This window comes from Neomonachus schauinslandi, chromosome 1, assembly GCF_002201575.2.
Source record: "Neomonachus schauinslandi chromosome 1, ASM220157v2, whole genome shotgun sequence".
Lineage (NCBI taxonomy): Eukaryota > Metazoa > Chordata > Mammalia > Carnivora > Phocidae > Neomonachus > Neomonachus schauinslandi.
Window position 1 is genome coordinate 210,437,368 of NC_058403.1, and position 18,770 is coordinate 210,456,137.

Sequence of the window (18,770 nt, forward strand, 5' to 3'; positions counted from 1 at the left end):
AGAGAGAAGCAGGCTCCCCGCTGAGCAGGGAGCCCAAAGTGGGGCTCAATCCCAGGACCCCATGATCATGACCTGAGCCGAAGGCAGACGCTTAACCCACTGAAACACCAGGCGCCCCAGAAATGGGGCTTTTTGTTACTGGTTTTGCTTTTCTGGCTGTTCAATTCTAGTTTTGTTGGATTAAAGTCCAAGCATGTGGTCTGAAAATCTCTCCTGGGAGATCTGATTGATGTTTCTAATGGCCAAGGATATACAAAAATTGAGTGATTTTTAAATAAATTCACCATAAGTGTGAGAGAGGAACATGTATTCTATATTAATAACATATAATGTACTTTTTTTTTTTACTTTTCATTTGCATTTTTCAGCTTTACTGAGGTGTAACTGATAAATAAATGGTAAGATCATTAAGGTATATAATGTAATTATTTGGTGTATATACATATTGTGAAAGGATCCCACCCCTCATGGAGTTAATTAACACATCCATCACCTCACATATTTACCTTTGTTTAGGGTGGGGAGGTGGTGAGAATATTTAAGTTCTACTTTCTTAGCAAATTTCAATTATACTATACAGTGGTACAAAATTCTAGATCTAGAATTAAAGCTTATTGTTGAAATATATACCCTGGGGACCTCCTGGCTGTGGAATCCTGTAGGATGTGTCCTTCTGGGACCCACCACTTAGAAAGTGTTTTCAATCATTCTGGCCTTACCGTCCTTGGAGGGAGGGAGTCTGGATCTCGGCACCATGTTCCCAGACCCTGTTAAGGGAACCCCATAGATAGCCTGGGCCGCCCCCTCCCTCACTCCAGTTTACGCGACCACATACCTGGAGGTGAAATTGGGGTCGGCTCTTCCCCAATGGTGCTGCTGCCTCAGGGAAATGTTCTGTGGAGTCAAGAGCAAAGGGGCACTGCGATGGTGGGACAGCCTGGGGCCACGCACAGTCGCACAGTCGGGGCTCAGGAGAGATGGAGGTAGGACGGGGCCCTGGGAGGAGGAGCCTGGAGAGCATCTAGCCCTCTCCTGATTCTAATTGTACCACCAGCGAGAGGCTTCTAGAAGCTCATGGAAATGACCAGCCCAAGCTCATGTATTTCCTTGCTGCCTTTGTCTGGGGGACCTGTAGTGAGGGGTGACTTTGTTTCCCCTCTTCTTTAGAAGGTGGCAAGGACTGGTCCAAAGACTCTTGTGGCGGACTGGTGCCTTGCCCCTGTCCCGTGGAAACCTCCCAACCCCACACCAGGCTTCTGGGGTCAAGCGCAAACCCCATAGTGTGACCATGAGGCCTGGCTTGGCCCTACGGATCCCCCAGACCCCTATTTGGCCAAGCCCCTCCTGGTCCCCCTAGTTCCGCTCCGTCCTGATGCCTCGGTTTACCCAACCACCCATATTTCCCCAGGGCTGTGTTAGGCTCTCTGCCATGGCCCCCGTGCTTATCCCCTGTGACACCTTAATGACCTCACTCATTAAGTCTGGGTGACTGCTGCTTGCCTTGCCTGGGGGGAGGGGCAGGGCCATGTCCTCTCCAGATTCTCCAGCGCCTTACCTCGCTGTGTGCAGGGAAGGAAAGGAGGGAGGAAAGTCAGGCTGAGAGGCACCTTAAGGTGGCCAGAGCTGGCTGGGTGCCATCAAGGCTGTGCCCTTCATCACATGCACCTGGGGCTGGGGCAGGGGCGCAGCTCACCAGTCTGTGTTTGGTGTTCCCGTCATAAGTGTAGCCGTCCTCATAGATGATGGCCTGCAGGCCCAGGGAGTGGGGGTTGCTCACCATCGCCTGGCAGGGGCCGGGGAGGAGAAGCACACACAAATGTTCTGGGCCAGCAGGCACAAAGGGGTGCCACTGGGGGGTCTCATCCACAGGTGACCCCAGTGCACCTTCCCACTGAAAACCGAGCTTGCTCCGCAAAGGCAGGGGACCCTCCAATCCCCAAATGTGCCCAACCTCATCTACCCCCGAGCCCCGTGCTGCAGACAGCCTAGAGCTGCAGAGCTGCAGGACCCAGACCCGTCCCCAGTGCATGGCCTGGCGTCCCTTTGCAGGCGCTGGTCCTGGCTGGCTGGACTTCGTCCCATGGCCTTGCATTAACTGGCCCCCCCGTTTTCCGCTCCATTACTTATAGCCGAGAGTCCAGGCTTGGACACTTGGGTTTCAGGTCCGGGGACACCCACGGTCTCTCGAGCACCGCCCACTGCCTGAGGGAAGGCCTGAGTCGGGCTCCAGCTGGGCTAAGAGGCAGAGGAGCTTATGGGAAGCATGGGGCAGCCCAGGAGAAGGGCGGAGAATGAGGGGCACAGGCCCCGGGAAAGGAGGCCAGACAGGCAGAGGCCCACTGAGGAGCAGGACAGGGCATGTCTATGAAGCATCATAAGCGAGGTCTCCCCCTGAGGGATGCCAGGGGGCTCTCAGAGCCTATGACGCTGGGGAACGCCCCGTCTCAGGAGCGCCTGTCAGATGCAGGAGGTGACCTTACCAGTGGGACCAGGGACATGCCTGGCCGCGGTATCATCAGGGCGGTCAGCTCCAATTTGCTGTTCATATCAATGGTGTACATTTTGTTGTCAAATTCTCCTTGCAGAAGTTCTGCCTAGGTAGGAACGCCAAACAAATCCATGAATTAAACCAAGCTCCTGTTCCCAAAGCAGAATGGGCAATCAGGTGGGAGGCCCTCCGTGGCCTCCCCTAGGGATGGAACTTTCCAATCTGTCACTCATGTCTTCCTGATAGATCCTGCAGCCCCCAGAAGACCCTCAAGGTCCATGCCATCAACCCCTAGCAGGGCCTCCTCTCTCCAGAAGTGCCCTCCCCCACCCACCTGACTTTTACCACAATTGCTTTCTTGCTATGTGTGCATCCCTAGGTGATGGGACTTAGTCCTGCCCATTCTCAAACGTTGTTCTGTGTAAGTCTCCTTCAATCCCCAGGCTCCTTGTCATCCCTTTCTTTTCATTTCTATTCATCTTTGAAGCACCCAGGCCGCTGGACCTGTAGATTCCCACAGTCTGGATTTTCCTGGCACAGGTGGGCGTGTTCCTCTGTGCGCGGAGTTTCTGGCAGACCAGAGGCTGGATCCGTCAGCTTTGGGTTGGATCACACTGGCAAGACTCAACGGGTGGTTGATCTTCCATCAGCAGCACCTAAGGCTGGCCGTCGCTCTCTTTGGATGTTGGGGTTGCCACAAGACGACATTCTATCATTTTGTTTTCACACATTTGCCGGGAGAATTTTTTTTTTTTAAAGATTTTATTTATTTATTTGACAGAGAGAGGCAGTGAGAGAGGGAACACAAGCAGGGGGAGTGGGAGAGGGAGAAGCAGGCTTCCCGCGGAGCAGGGAGCCCGATGCGGGGCTCGATCCCAGGACCCTGAGATCATGACCTGAGCCGAAGGCAGACGCTTAACGACTGAGCCACCCAGGCGCCCCTGCCGGGAGAATTTTAAGACACTTTCCCCCTTCTAATTTTCGCTGACCCAGTAGAACAGTTGGAAGGGAAGATGGGATAAATGCTTGCATCTTGCCTTTTACTTACCCCATGTTCAAGGAAACAAGGATTGGCTTCTGGCCATCCTAGGAAGGTAGCCAATGAGTTGCTTCTTGGAGAAGTGGCTGATTCCAGGTCTGGGGTGGAGAAATGGCCAAGACACTGGGACATCCTGCCCTAGCTACAGGACGGTTGATGTGAATCCTGCTCTGCTGCCTGATGGTGCCTGCCAGGTTTCTCCACTACCAAGTGGCTATTCCCCCTTTCCAGACTGTTCCCTATGAGCGCATGACTAAGACCAGTCCACCCTCAGGCGGGGCTTAAACTTCTCCTCTAGGAGGGAGAGTATATACATACATTACTCAGAGTTCTTCTGTAGGCGGGGGATGTGTTTCTGCTCCCTTTATTTATTCAGTCACTTATTTATATCCTTGTGGACTCATATTATCCAACTAATTGTCCCAGCTTTCATCCATGTTTTTTGTTTGTTTGTTTTTGCCTTTTTTTTTTTTTTTAAGTAGGCTGTACGCCCAACGTGGGGCTTGAACTCACAACCCCAAGATCAAGAGTCACACGCTCTTCCGACTGAGCTGGCCAGGAGCCCCATCATCCATGGATTTTCGTTATGCTATGTAGTTGCTGTTTTGGGTGGGGTTTTTTTTTTGCTGTTTTTGGTGGGATTTGGGAAAACTGTTGTACTACTTCTGTCCAGCAGCTGATCCCCCTTCCCCAGGGTATCCTCAGTCTCCTTTAGCAGACCGGCCCTTTTCACATCCTTGGGCAGATGGCCTGCTGGACTTAACCTCACTACTATTCGAAGGAGTGGATTCTGATTGGCTCATTCCCAGCCATGTGATTGGTGCGGGAGTGAGCATGTCATCTCCTCTGAGCCAATGAGATGCGGGAGACCCTGGAGGGGGCGGGGACTTCTCTTGGCTTCTGCAGAACTCTGAGGAGAGACCCTGTCTCTTGCCTGGGATACTGTGTGAGGCTGCCCGCCTGCAGCTGCCGGCTCGATACCATATGAGAACCCAGGGCTTCCCAGAGGCATCTAGATGGATCTTCAGGATGAAGCATGGAACACCCCCGGCAGGCAGAGTTCAGAGATGGCCAGGAGCCGGTTCCTTGCTGGCATGACCTGAGTTACTAAATCAAGCCTCGCCTGAGGTCTTTCCCCTTCAGACCTTTTGGCTGCACGAGCCAACAGTTGCTTTTGCGGCTTAACCCCATTCGATCTGGACTTTGTTACTCGCAGAACGACGAATCAAAATTGATGCATCCAGGTTTCCATATTTCTATAATACCCCCCCCCCCGCCTTTGATCAGTCCATGTGCGGGGGGGGGGGGGGGGGGGTCTAGGCTGAGCCCCACAGCTTGGTGGAAGCCTAGAGCCCAATCGAATCTCCCTCTCCAGAGCTCTCCAGGTAAGATTCTATAGAACACTAATGGTTCATCTGACTGCTTGAGGAGGGAGCAGTCCTGGCAAGCACATCATTTGCTTTATTCTCTTACAAACCATCGTTAAGGGTTGGCTGGCTTCCTTGTTACAAAGAGCGTCTACTAAGGTGATGTATGTTTCTATCTGAAATAAGGGGCATGAAACCCATATAAGGAGAGGGTGCCAGCCTTTGGGGATCAGGGGTGGCTGGTTGCCAGATTTAGTTGTTTATGTGAAATTCAAGTATAACTGCTCGTCCCATATTTTCCCCGGCAGCCCTCCTTGGAGCTCTTGGGTGTGGCTGCTGGTGACAAATGCCCAACTCTGGCTCTGTGAGATTTGTCTTTTTTAGAAAGAGTGCCGGGAACATTGATCCAAACAGTGATGATCACATACTTTGCAAACGTCAACTTGGAGTTGGGGATCCATGAGAACCGCTTGGATGTTCACGGGGCACTTCTGGAAATCGAAAGCTGGAAACACCGAATCAGGGAGTGGGGTCAGTATTTCCACTCTCCCCACATCAGTGAACATCAGGGCTGCCTCTTGGGACCAGAGGTTTTGGCCTGCAAACTGAGAGGAAAGCAATTTCGAAAATCAGGTCATTCAAAGTCTTTTTTGAGGACATCAATTTTATCTTACACGTCAGGTTTAAAGAAGGTAGACCAAACAAACAAACGAACAAACAAAGTCATCGGTACACTTTGTGGAGAAATCTACTCTTCAGCTTCATTCATTCTTTGGTGATTAATAATGGAAACTCCGTCTTTTCTTCATCAGAGAGGATAGGCAGGAACTAAGTCTAGACTTATGCACAGGTCCTGGACCGCTCTGGAGAGTCAGGACGAAAGCTACAGACCCTCACCCAGAAAATGCCCTGGTCGTCAGAATGTCAGGGTGAAGGCTTCGAAGAGAGTCCTATTCCTCGTCCTATCCTATTCCAATGCCAGGCAGCCTTCTGGAACTATGGTCCCTGTGGCTTGAGCAGCAAAAGCACTGAGGTAGCGATCAGCACACTTGGGGGACTTCACTGGCTCAGCTGCTAACGAGTTACGGGGCCTTAGGAAAGAGGGAAACTTGAACTTCAGTTTTTCCTCCCTTGTAAAAGTTGGATGCTATGATCTCCTTCCTGGGGCTTTGTGAGGATGAAACAGAATCGGATAGGCATGATGTATAAGGTAATGTGAAGTGACCCCTCCCTACCACCACTTCCTACCTCTCTGTGCCTCAGTTTTCCCGTCTGTCCAATGGGGACAATATAAGGCTCTACTTCTTTTCTTTCTTTTTTCTTCAGTTTATTTATTTATTTTTTAAAAGATTTTATTTATTTATTTGAGACAGAGAGAATGAGAGACAGAGAGCATGAGAGGGAGGAGGGTCAGAGGGAGAAGCAGACTCCCTGCTGAGCGGGGAGCCCAATGCGGGACTCGATCCAGGGACTCCAGGATCATGACCTGAGCCGAAGGTAGTCGCCCAACCAACTGAGCCACCCAGGCGCCCCAAGTTTATTTATTTTTAGTAATCTCTACGCCCAGTGTGGGGCTCGAACTCACGACCCCGAGATCAAGAGTCACATGCTCTCTGACTAAGCCAGCCAGGCGCCCCTAAGGTTCCACTTCTTAAGATGATGGTTCCAGTTGGAAAACACTCAGGTAAATGAGGTAACAGCTGGAAAACACTCAGACCAGCGCCTGCCATATTCTGAGTGCTCAGTAGGTTTTAGCTGCTGCTGTCATGATTTTCATAACTAGTAAAATCACTATTACTGTTAATTATTTCAATATTAATGTTAATTAAATATTAATTAACATTAATATTAAAATTATTACTATTGTTATTAAAATAGTCTGACTATTTTAATAAATAGAGTAATTTCTAGCCTTCAGAAAAAGGATCAGAAGTTTGAGAACAATGGGGCACCTGGGTGGCTCAGTCAGTTAAGTGTCTGTCTGGCTTTTGATTTTGGCTCAGGTCATGATCTCAGGGTCAAGGAATCAAGTCCCGCGCTGGACTCCGCATTGAGCATGAAGCCTACTTAAGATTCTCTCTCCCTCTCTCTCTGCCTCTGCCCCCCACCACCCGCTTGCTCTCTTAAAAAAAAAAAGTTTGAGAATACGGCGGGACAATGATACTACTTTGATTTTACCTACTTTGATTAGAGAACTTGATAGGATTCCCAAGCTGCAATAATACAAATTGTTCTCCTGAGTCAAAACTGCCAGTTCATATTCATCTAGGAAAAACCAAACAAGATAGAACAAAATTGAAATGAGGGTTGTTTCAATGGACGAAAATATAAAAAATATAAAAAGTTTACAAAAAATTACCCCAGATTCCGTCATATAGGCCAGGGGTCAGCAAACTTCTTCTGTAAAGAACCAGATGGTAAATATTTTCTGCTCTGCTGATCGTGTGCTTTTTTTTTTTTTTTAAGATTTTATTTATTTATTTCACACAGAGAGAGAGAACAAGCAGGCAGAGGGAGAGGGAGAAACAGGCTCCTGGCTGAGCAGGGAGCCCAATGTGGGACTCAATCCCAGGACCCTGGGATCACAACCTGAGCCGGAGGCAGACGCTTAACGACTGAGCGACCCAGGCGCCCCGATCATGTGTTATGTTTACAAGTGTTTAACTCTGTGAAAGCAGCTAGGGGCAACTTGTAAATGAATGGGCATGATTGTGTTCCAATAAGACTTTATTTACAAAACCAGGTGGTGGGCCACATTTGGCCCTTGGGCCATGGTTTGCTGACCCCTGACTTAGGTAACCCCAGTTAAATGTTTTAGGAAACATCTTTTCTGGTAGTCTTGTATTCGCGGTATCATATTCTGGAACCCCCTCAAGTTTTTTAAGAAAAGAGCTTAACTGGGGGCACCTGAAGAGCCTGCTTCTCCCTCTCCCACTCCCCCTGCTTGTGTTCTCTCTCTTGCTGTGTCTCTCTCTGTCAAATAAATAAATAAAATTAAAAAAAGAAAAGAAAAGAGCTTAACTGTTTTCTTTCATGTGTATGAATATACCCGGATGAACTACAACTGATTAAACCTGTCCTCCACGGATGGACACTGAGGTTGTTTCTGGTCTTTTCCAGACACAAAGTTCCAAGGAACACAGGACACCACTAAAAGGTTTTGTGAAAGGGTCAACTTATTTCCTACATATTTTTATTCTTTAAAAAAAGAAAATCGGGGCGCCTGGGTGGCTCAGTCGTTAAGCGTCTACCTTCGGCTCAGGTCATGATCTCCAGGTCCTGGGATCGAGCCCTGCATCAGGCACCCTGCTCAGCGGGGAGTCTGCTTCTCCCTCTCCCTCTGCCTCTCCCCACTGCTCCTACTCTCTCTCTCTCTCTGTATCTCTCTGTCTCAAATAAATAAATTAAAAAAAAATTCTAAAAAAAAAATAATAACAAAAATAAAAAAAGAAAATCAAGGAAGCTTTCAGAAAAAGTGAGGCTTAAGCTGAAACTTGGGGAAAGCATCTGATGTAGAAATGCGGAGGGGTGTTTGCAGAGCAAGGAGCGAATTAACCTAGTTTCTCAATCTTGGCTTTACTGAGTTTTGGAGCCAGATCCTTCTTTGTAGTGGGGGGAGGGTGTGTGTGTCCTGTGCCTTGTAGGATGCTGAGCAGCATCTTGGGCCTCCACCCAGTGGATCCAGTAGCACGCCCCCAGACAAGACGACCATCTCCTCTGATGTCATCCCCAGACATCGCCGAGTGTCCCCAGGTTGAGGAAATGGGGGGTTGCTGTTCAACAGGTCTAGAGTTTGAAGGATGCAGGACGAGTCCGTTCTAGAGCTCAGCTGTGCATCATGCCTGTAGTTAATACTGCACTGGGCACCTCACGATTTGTTAAGAAGGCAGATCTCCTGTTACGTGTTCTCACCACAATGGAGTAGAAAATGAGGTGTAATGGAGGAGGCAGGTGGCAGAGCGACTCACACAGTGACAGGACGCCCCTTATGTACAAGCAAACAACCCGTCTGGGTGATGCTAGACATTCTCAGCAGATCCATAATTGATCTGCGGTGTGCATCTTGCAACTGACTGTGTTTCACCCCAAATTCCTAACCATGGTTACCTCCAGGAAGCCAAAGAGGGGCCTAGGTTTAGGGAGCCGGTACAAGGGACTTTATTTTTTTCATTTTTATTACAATTTTTTTTTAAGAGACAGAGAGTGAACAGGGGTGGGGGGCAGGGAGAGACAGAGGGAGAGGGAGAAAGAGCCTCTCAAGCAGGCACCATGCTCAGCACGGAGCCTGATGCGGGGCTCGATCTCACGACCCTGAGATCATGACCTGAGCCGAAATCAAGAGTCAGACGCTTAAGCAACTAAGCCACCCAGGTGCCCCAAGGGACTTCAACTGTACTTGGAATATTAAAAAAAAAAAAAAAAAAAATCCTTTAAAGGACCATGCACCACTGGTTTAGTTATAAGAGCATTTTATATCATGAATTTCTGTAACTATTTAAAGTTAACTTTAAACAGCTACAGGGACACAGATGGTAGAATGTAATGCAATGATCAGCAAACAGGGGAGATACTGACTTAGCACCCACGTGACTCCCCAGTGTGTCCCACTCTTTGCCTCCTGTGAGGAGAAATATTAGTCAGGCGAAGCTCATCTTTCAGGACAGCAGCAGGACAATAATTGAGTAGCAAAGAAATCCTGAGATGCCATCTGTTATGGGTTGAAATGTGTCCCCTCCAAAAACGTTATGTTGCAGTCCTAATCCCCAGGACCTCAGAAGGTGACTGCATTTGGAGATCAGGTCTTTACAGAGGTGATTAAGTTAAAATGAGGTCATCGGGGTGGGTTCTAATCCAGTATGATGGGTGTCCTTGTAAAGAAGGCGGGGGGGGGGGTTTGGACACAGCCGCACACAGAGGGAGCGCAGTGTGGAGACGCAGGGGGAAGACAGCCACCTACAAGCCAGGGAGGCAGGCCTGGGGCAGATCCTTCCCTGAAGCCTCTGCAGGGAGCACGGCCCTGCCAACACCTTGATTCAGAACCATCTGCTGTTCTAAGCCCCCCAGTTTGTGGGCATTTGCTGTAACGGCCTAGGAAGCCAACACCCAATCCATATTCTACCTCCTGGTGAAGGGTACAAGTTTATGCCGGGAATTGTTCCCGAATGTGTGATAATCACATTTTGGTTCGGGTTTCGTTTGGTTTCGTTTGGTTTTGGCTAGACTGAATCTAGTGGGTCAGTGGTTAGTAAGCCCCGTAGAAGGCACTTCTAGAAAGCTACCCATGGGTGGGGCACGCACTGGCAGCAACGCTGTGGATGGTGATGTTGGCTTCAGAGATGGAAGAATACAAGGTGTTGGGTCCTTCTTGCACATGGACAGGGTAGACGAGCTGACCTGTGAGACGACAGGGCACAGTCATGAGAAAAGGGACCCCCCACTGCTGAAACACCGAGCGGTCCCCGCCGCCCGCCCCAACCCTTGGTGAGGGACTCAAATGATACAAAGTGGGGGAAAACACAGCACCGAGGCGCACCAACTGTAGAGCATTGTGCAGAAGGCGCTTAGGGTTGAGAAAACCAAGCCTGTGTGCCCGGTGGGACGGGAATGTGGCGCATCGGCTGCGGAGTTCACAAGAAAGGCTGTCTCACTGCTGGAATGCCTTTGACTGTATGCGTAACACGGGCAAGGAACAAGAGCTTCCGTTCTCCCATGAGCTCTCCAGATGGACGGGCCAGCCCTAAGCCCTTCTCTTGCACTGGGGGGAGGGGAGGGGAGGGGATCGCGGCCTGAGTAGTGGGCGTAGTGGGTGGTCTTCCCTGACAGTACCCCTTTCCCCTGGGGGGGCTGCCTTCTGCTTCTCAGCTAGGCCAGCGGGAGGTGCTGCGCTGTTTTCCCAGTTCTCTCTGGCCAGGGCAAGTCCAAGTGGGCAGCCCCGAGCCATGTCCTGGAGTCGCTGACCTTGGCGCCAAAACAAGGCTTGTGGTTCTTGGAGGGAGACTTGGGCTCTGCCCTAGGTGACTGGTGGGCGACTTTCAGAACCTGCCCACGTGGCCCCCTCAGGACTCCTGGGGCAGGAAACTGGGGCAGGGTGGGGGGCGGGGGGAGAGATGGACACAGTGAGCACCGAGAGTGAGAATGGGCTGGAGGCCTCTCCCCTGCTGGAGGCAGGGGAGACAAAAACCAGCTGTGCTTTCCCCACCCAGAGGGGGACATCCAGAGCCTGGGCCTGGCTCACCTGAGTTTCTGGAAACCAACAGGCTCTTCTCAAACCAGAAGATTAGAATGCCTTTCTGGCCCGGGGTGATGAGGATGTCCAGGGTCCCGTTGTAGTCGAAGGGTAGCCCCAAACTGCTGTTCAGCGGGTGTTCCGAGTAGCCGAACCTAGCCTGAGAGGAAAAGACCACGGAATCTGGGGGAAGGCATCACAGGCTCGGCGGAAGCAGGGGTCGGCGTGCTTTGCGGCGGAGACTTCCTTCAAATCTTATTATCTGGGCCAGTGGCTCTCAGCTTGGGGCGGCCCTGCCCCCAAGGGACACTGGGCGATGTCCGGGGGGATACGAGGAGCTGTCAGGACTAGGGGTGCTCCCGGCTTGGCCTGGGGCCGCTGCTCCACAGTCCACAGTGCCCAGGATGGCCCTGGACCAACCCTGGACAAAAAGCTCTCCTCCCCCAGTGTGCACAGTGGGAGGCTGAGGAGCCCTGCCCTCTCCTGGGCTGCCACAGACACAGCGCTCGGGGAAGGATGGATGGCGCTGGACCCCTGCAGCTGCCACCTCCAGGACACCAGGCGGGGGGCGGGGGCGGGGGTTGGGGCGGGGGGGCAGTGCAGGCCCATCTGCACAACGTGCTGAGCCTGTGAGTGCACATCGCGGCCCCCAGCCCAGGCCCACTGTGTAATACACTGGCTGCGTCTGGTCCCCTGTCCTGGGGGCCCGAGCTGCGGGTAGCAGAGTAGCCAACTAAGGCAACGCGCCAACCCTGAAGGAGGGCAGCCTTGAACCGCTCCCAGGTGAGGCCAGGGAAAGCCGTGAGCCCAGGCTGTCCCTCCCGGCAACAGCACAGCAGCTGGGTCAGGCCTGGGGCTCGGCTCCCTGCGGAGCGAGCCCCAGGCCAAAGCCTCCAGCAGTTTCAGGCACTCAGGGGCCAGGAGCAGAAAAGCACTGAGTACTGAGTACTGAACAGAGAAACATGCCCTGCAGGTTTCCTCCTCCGTAAGACGCCGTGACTGAGGCAGCTCAACGGACATAGGCTAAGAATGCAAACATGCAGGGAGCGAGCCCCAGAGCCCACAGTGCATCTGCCCCCCACCCCAAGTGTGGACACCCGCCAACCAAAGCCTGTGGGATTGCGGGTGGGCAGCCTGAGAAACTGTGCATAGGTGGTAACCCTGGACTCTGCGGTCATGAGGGCACTCTGGGCGGGGACTATGCTAATGAGGGCACTCTGGGCGGGGACTATGCTAATGAGGGCACTCTGGGCAGGGACGGGACCCAGCACATAGCCAGAGGGTGGGGGCTTCAGCCATGGAGGTCAGCCCAACCACCCGAAGCTTCCTGACAGCAGGGCTCCCCTGAACTCCAGAGCTGCACATCCCACCTACCCAGGGTGCAATACTGTACTTAATCCTTTTCTGCCTTAATATTTTTTTTCAAATGCGGTTTACATGGACTGACTCTTTTTCTGCCTTAATATTTTTTTTCAAATGCAGTTTACATGGACTGACTCCTCTTTTTTTTTTTTTTTTTAAAGATTTTATTTATTTGACAGAGAGAGACACAGCGAGAGAGGGAACACAAGCAGGGGGAGTGGCAGAGGGAGAAGCAGGCTTCCCGCGGAGCAGAGAGCCCGATGCGGGGCTCCATCCCAGGACCCTGGGATCATGACCTGAGCCGAAGGCAGACGCTTAACAACTGAGCCACCCAGGCGCCCCGGACTGGCTCCTTTTTTTTTTTTTTTTTAAAGATTTTATTTATTTATTCATGAGAGACAGAGAGAGAGAGAGAGAAGCAGGCTCCCAAGCAGCAGGGAGCCCGATGTGGGACTCGATCCCAGGACCCTGGGATCATGACCTGAGCCGAAGGCAGACGCTTAACCATCTGAGCCACCCAGGCGCCCCTGGCTCCTCTTCTTAACTTAGTCTTATTCTAGATGATATCTGTGAGGTCACAGATATCATGTACTGATTTTCTGAATACCCATGAAAATAATCATTAACAAAGAGTTCAACATGAAGCATTTAAAACAATCTTGTGCATTGTCAGCGATACGTACACACACTTTGTATTTTATCCCTAGTGTTCAGCACAGTGCTAAGCACCTCCTAGACACTACTTAAATATTGCCAAGTGCATGACTGAATGAACAAGTGAAAGGGGGAGGAGGGTGGTGGTGTGTGAGTGGGTAGATGGGTGCATGGATGAATAGGTAGGTGAATAGATGGGTGAATGGCTGGGTAGGTGCACAGGTGGGTGGGTGAATGGATGGATAAGTAGGTGGATGGATGGATGGATGGATGGACAGATGGATAAGTAGGTTGGACAGGTGGGTAGGTGGGTGGGTGGATGGACAGATGGATGGATGGATGGATGGATGGATGGTTGGATGGATGGATGGGTGGACAGATGGATAGTTAAGTAGATGGATACATGGATGAACAGGTGAATGAAAAGCTAGATGGATTTCAGATATGAAAATCCAAGTGTGTGTCTTAACAAAAACCTGGCTTGGGGCAAAGGTCATTTAAGTCTTTCTTCTCAGTCCAAAGTTACTCACCTTCCCTTGATCAATGAGAAGCAGCCCAACCTGTGACAAGGAGGGAAAGTAGAAGATCCCACCCAAAGATCCGACTAGTTCTGCCTATAAAACAAACAAATATCACATATGAATAAATCATTAACGCATTTGATTTTAACTCCAGATTACCTCGTAAGCTAAAATGAAGGGAAGTCTTTTTGTTACGATCTATTTCCCCTCTGTGGAAATGTAGCATGTAGGACAGAACCTTGAATGAGGAGAGAGACAGCCAGAGGGGGAACACAAGCAGGGGGAACAGGAGAGGGAGAAGCAGGCTTCCCACGGAGCAGGGAGCCCAATGCGGGGCTCGATCCCAGGACCCCGGGATCATGACCTGAGCCGGAGGCAGACGCTTAACGACTGAGCCACCCAGGCGCCCTGGGAGTTTTCTATTATAAACAGCACCATGGACTGAATTGTGTCTCCCCCAAAATTGATATGTTAAAGTCCTAACCCCATCTTAGTCCATGTTGGCTGGTATCACAGAATATGCCACAGACAAGTAGCTTCTAAGCAACAGAGATTTACTGCTCACAGTTGTGGAGGCTGGAAATCTGAGATCAAGGTGCCAGCACGGTCAAGTGAGGGCCCACTTCCAGGTTACAGTCTTCTGTGTTCTCACATGGGAGGAGGCTAGCAAGCTCTCTGTGGCCTCCTCTTTTAGAAGCGCTCTGATCCCATTCACTCCACCCTTATGATCTAAACACTCCCAAAGGCCTCACCTCCTAATACAATCACATCAGGCATTAGAATGGTAATATAGAAATTTGGGGGGGGGCACACATTCAAACTAGCACCCCTGATGGGATGGATGGTCCTTGGAGGTGGGGCCTTTTGGAGCTAAGGAGGTTTAGATGAGGTCATGAGAGTGGGGCCCCGATGATGGGGTTAATGTCTTTATAAGAAGAGACACCAGAGCGCCTGGTCAAGAATTCATATTGGGAGGGGCGCCTGGGTGGCTCCGTTGGTTAAGCGTCTGCCTTCGGTTCAGGTCATGATCTCAGGGTCCTGCTCAGTGGGGAGTCTGCTTCTCCCTCTCCCTTTGCCCCTCCCCCTGCTCTCTCTCAAATGAATAAAATCTTTAAAAAAAAAAGAGAGAGACACCAAGCGTTCTCTCTTTTTCATGCGAGGACACAGTAAGAAGGTGGCCCTCTGTGAGCCAGGAAGAGAGCCCTCACCAGGAGCTGAATCAGCCAGCATCTTGATCTTGGATTTTCCAGCCTCCAGAACTGTGAGAAATAAATGTCTGCTGTTTAAGTCACCCAGTCTGTGATGTCTGTTATGGTGGCCCAAGGTGACCAAGACTCACAGTCAATCCATCCCAAATGGCAGAGGTTGCTGGACTTTCCAGCCCTTTATCTCCCCACCAGACACCCCAACTCCTCCCCTGCTGGCAGAACTCCAAGGAGATGACTCACAACTGCTCAGGTACATCAGCCTTCTGGCCTCGAAAACAATAACCACACACACACATACACACGCACACCCACAGAGCAGAAAGACTGTTGTATTAATAATTGATGTTTGAGTGAGGAGACATCAAAAAGAAGACTAAACTTCATATAGGAGGGAGGAGTGCATTTTCAGTTGTGCTTAGGATGGTTGTATTGTGTTGGAATGATGACCTTGTCAGTGTCTTTATTTGGAGACTAAGGATGGTTGAAGGAGATGTGTAGGGGTGCCAAGTTGACAAGGGGTGGACTTGCGTTGGTTCATTTTATGTGGCAGCCGGACTGAGCTAAGGAATGCCCAGGTAGCAGGTAAAACATCATTTCTGGGTGTGTCTGTGAGGGTGATCCTGGAAGAGATTCACATTTAATTTAGTCAACCCAATAAAGATCACTCTCACCGGTGTGGGCAGGCATCACCCAACCCGTTGGGGGCCCGCGTAGAACAAAGAGGAGGAGGAAAAGGGAATCTGTTCTCTCTTCTTGAGCTGGGATGTCCTGTCCATCTTCTGCCCTCAAACGTCAGACTTCCTGGTTCTCCAGCTCACAGATGGTAGATGGTGGGGCTTCTCTGTCCCCTTAAGCATGTGAGCTGATTCCTATTATCTGTCTGTCCCTCTGTCTATCTACCTACCTCTCAGGTTTTTTAGCGATGATCATTTTCAACTGAGCACACACGTTAAGTCCTTCTAGGCCTAATTTTGGATGGAAATATGTGGTCAGTTAAGTTCTGGGCTCCGCTGGGCCTCCTGGGCAGGGCAGAGAAAGCCCATTCGGGACCCGGTCAGAGCTTGAGAGCAGAGTGGACTCCTTGCCTTGCTTTGCACATACTTCCCGAGTGCCTGGGGGAGGAGCCACTCTCTGGGTCAGAACGAAACCTCCTCGTGCCCTTAGCTACCCAAGCATCCTGTCCCACTTCAGCTGTTCGGATCCCAGCTCTGCCAGGCTGTGTGGAGAAGGCCCTGCACCGCTCTGTGCCTTCACCCATATATCCGTGTCCTGGCGCTGCCCTGTGCTTGATGGCGCAAAACGACAGAAAGGTACCGTCACATTGGTGGAAGAAGGAAGCCAGAGGTCTGAAATCAAGGTGGTGGCAGTGCTGGTTCCTCTGAGGAAGAAACCTCGCCATCCCTCTCTTCCAGTGTCTGGTGGTTGCCAGGAATCCTCGGCATCTCCTGGCTTGCAGATGCATCCCTGCAATGTGGCCTGCATCTTCACATGGCCTCTTTCTCTGTGTGCATCTCTCCATGTCCTCTCTTCTTAGAAGGACAACAGGCATGGGATTGAGGGCCCACCCGATTCAGCATGATCTCATCTTAACTTAAATCATTAAATCTGCAAAGACCCGATTTCCAAGTAAGGTTACGTTCTGTGGTTCTGGATGAATATAATTTGGGGAGGGTGGGAACTGACCCACGAGAGTTCTTTCCTCTGTATAATTGGGATGAGGATGGTACCTGATGGTACCGATCTTTGGGCGGGCCTGGGGTTAAGTGCAGACTTTACTGTGGCACCAGGTTTATTTACATAAGTACTCCTGAAACCATCCAATGACCTAACACCTTTTGAAACCTTTCTTAACTTCCTAATCTTCCCAGCCAGCTCCTTTGACCTGGAATTTTCCCTACTCTCCCAGCCCATCAGACTCTTAAAAAGAGAAAAGCCCTGTTCACCCAGCGATTGCTAATTACTCCTACCATGCAGGACGTAAATATATATTTGTTATTTTTCTTGTTCACTTTTTTACCAAATTGAACATACCTGTCTTTCATAGGCAAACTTCTGAAATCTGTATCCCCGGGTGTTTGAGAAATAGACATTGGTCTGAGATATCTGATCTCCATGCAAATAAGCAAAAACTGAATTACTTATATCCTGGAAGAACACAAACACATAAAACAGTCTCTTTAAAAGGAGATAGAAGGTTAGAGGGGTTGGGGAAATGTTCTCTAAGGGTACAAGCTTGCAATGGGTAGATAAATAAGTTCTAGAGATCTAGTACACAGCATGGTGATTACAGACAACAAGACTGTATTATAAATTTAAAAGTTGCTAAGAGACTAGATCTTAATTGTTCTCACTACAAAAAGGAAATGATAATCATGTGATGGAGGTATTAGTTAATGCTATGGTGATCATCTATTTATAACATATAAATGTATCAAATCAACACATTGTACACCTTAAATTTATACACTGCTGCATCTCAATTATATCTCAATTGAAAAAAAGGAGATAGATGTGCCCGTGATCACACTCCTGGGCATTTATCCCAGAGATGAAAACTTATGTGCAGACACAAATGAATGTTCATAGCAGCTTTACTCATAATAACCAAAAAGTGGAAACAACCAGTATTACTTGATGACAAAGGGGAATGTATTAGATACCCACAACCAGTGGGAGGTGTCTCCAGAGCGTTTTGCAGAGAAAAGCTAATCCCCAGATTTTCATGTTGTAGGATCCCATGTATAGAACATTCTTGAAATGATGAGATTCTAGAGATGGAGAACAGATTAGTGTCTGCCAGGGGTTAGGGACAGCAGGGCAGGGATGTATGGAGGGAGAGCTTTGGGGTGATGGAACAGTCCAGTATTTAGAAGGCAGAAGTCCTCCTGTGACTTCACATATGTGATAAACGGCACAGAATTAGACACACACGTTATTTCCATGTCAGCTTCCCGGCTTTAGTTTTTTATTACAGTTACGTAAGGTGGAACCACTGGTGGGACCACTGGTAAGGGGGGCGTGGGACTTCCTGCAGGGTCTATAATTATTTCAAAATAACAAGTTTAAAAAAGGAAGGTAGGTGGATATATTCCTAGCATGTCGGCCAGGTGATCCCGTATCTCAGGTCCTCTTCTGAACCCTCGGGAAGGGATCCTGCCCAGGTCCCTCATGGAACCTGATGCCCAAGCCCTCATGGATTCCTCTGTCCATATTTTCATTCATAATGATCTATGTTCAAAACAGAGTAAAAAATGACAGGCTCCACACCATATACTCACCACGCAAAAGGGATGTCTGCTATAACAACAGTTGTCACCAGAAACATGTGAAACAGGGTGTTCTATACCTAAAAGGACAAGATCATTTTAAAAAACATGAGCTTCCAGGGCGCCTGGCCGGCTCAGTCGGTGGAGCCTGCGACTCTTGATCTTGGGGTTGTGAGTTCAAGCCCCACGTTGGGTGTGGAGCCTACTTTAAAAAAAAAAAACAAAAACATGAGCTCCCTAAATTTCAGGGGAAGGGATAGAGCAGGGTTTCTCAACCTTGACACTACTGACATTTTGGGGCCAGATGGTTCTCGGTTGTAGGGCGGTGTTGTGTGTGTTGCACTCGGTTTTGCAGCACCCTTGTCTCTGCTGACTCGATGCCAGCAGCACCCTCCCCCAGTCTTAACACCTAAAACGATCTCCAGACATTGCCAAAAGGGGCACACCTGTCACAACTGAGAACCACTGGTTTCGCAGGAACTCTTAGGACCCTGCCAAAATTGCAGAAAGGGCTCCTTTCTCTTAGGGAGGCCTTCTTTGATTCTATTACAATAGCAGAAGCTTCAGCTCCAAAGAAAATATACACGTGGCCAACAAAGACAGGAAAAGGTGCTCTCAGCATCACCGATCATCAGGGAA

At 49.9% G+C, this 18,770-nt stretch overlaps 1 protein-coding gene across 1 annotated transcript in view; it reads right to left on the bottom strand.

The window, feature by feature from the left end:
• Positions 1–18,770, bottom strand: part of CATSPERD (cation channel sperm associated auxiliary subunit delta) — a 46,255-nt gene that overhangs the window by 16,442 nt on the left and 11,043 nt on the right. The window contains exons 7-16 of the mRNA XM_044913123.1: positions 18,144–18,211; positions 16,897–17,010; positions 13,667–13,750; positions 11,130–11,280; positions 10,193–10,288; positions 7,077–7,159; positions 5,323–5,499; positions 2,481–2,594; positions 1,694–1,783; positions 836–894 (exon numbers count right to left, since the gene is read on the bottom strand). Coding sequence (XP_044769058.1) covers positions 836–894; positions 1,694–1,783; positions 2,481–2,594; positions 5,323–5,499; positions 7,077–7,159; positions 10,193–10,288; positions 11,130–11,280; positions 13,667–13,750; positions 16,897–17,010; positions 18,144–18,211 — 1,036 coding nt within the window. The remainder of the gene's footprint in view (positions 1–835; positions 895–1,693; positions 1,784–2,480; positions 2,595–5,322; positions 5,500–7,076; positions 7,160–10,192; positions 10,289–11,129; positions 11,281–13,666; positions 13,751–16,896; positions 17,011–18,143; positions 18,212–18,770) is intronic.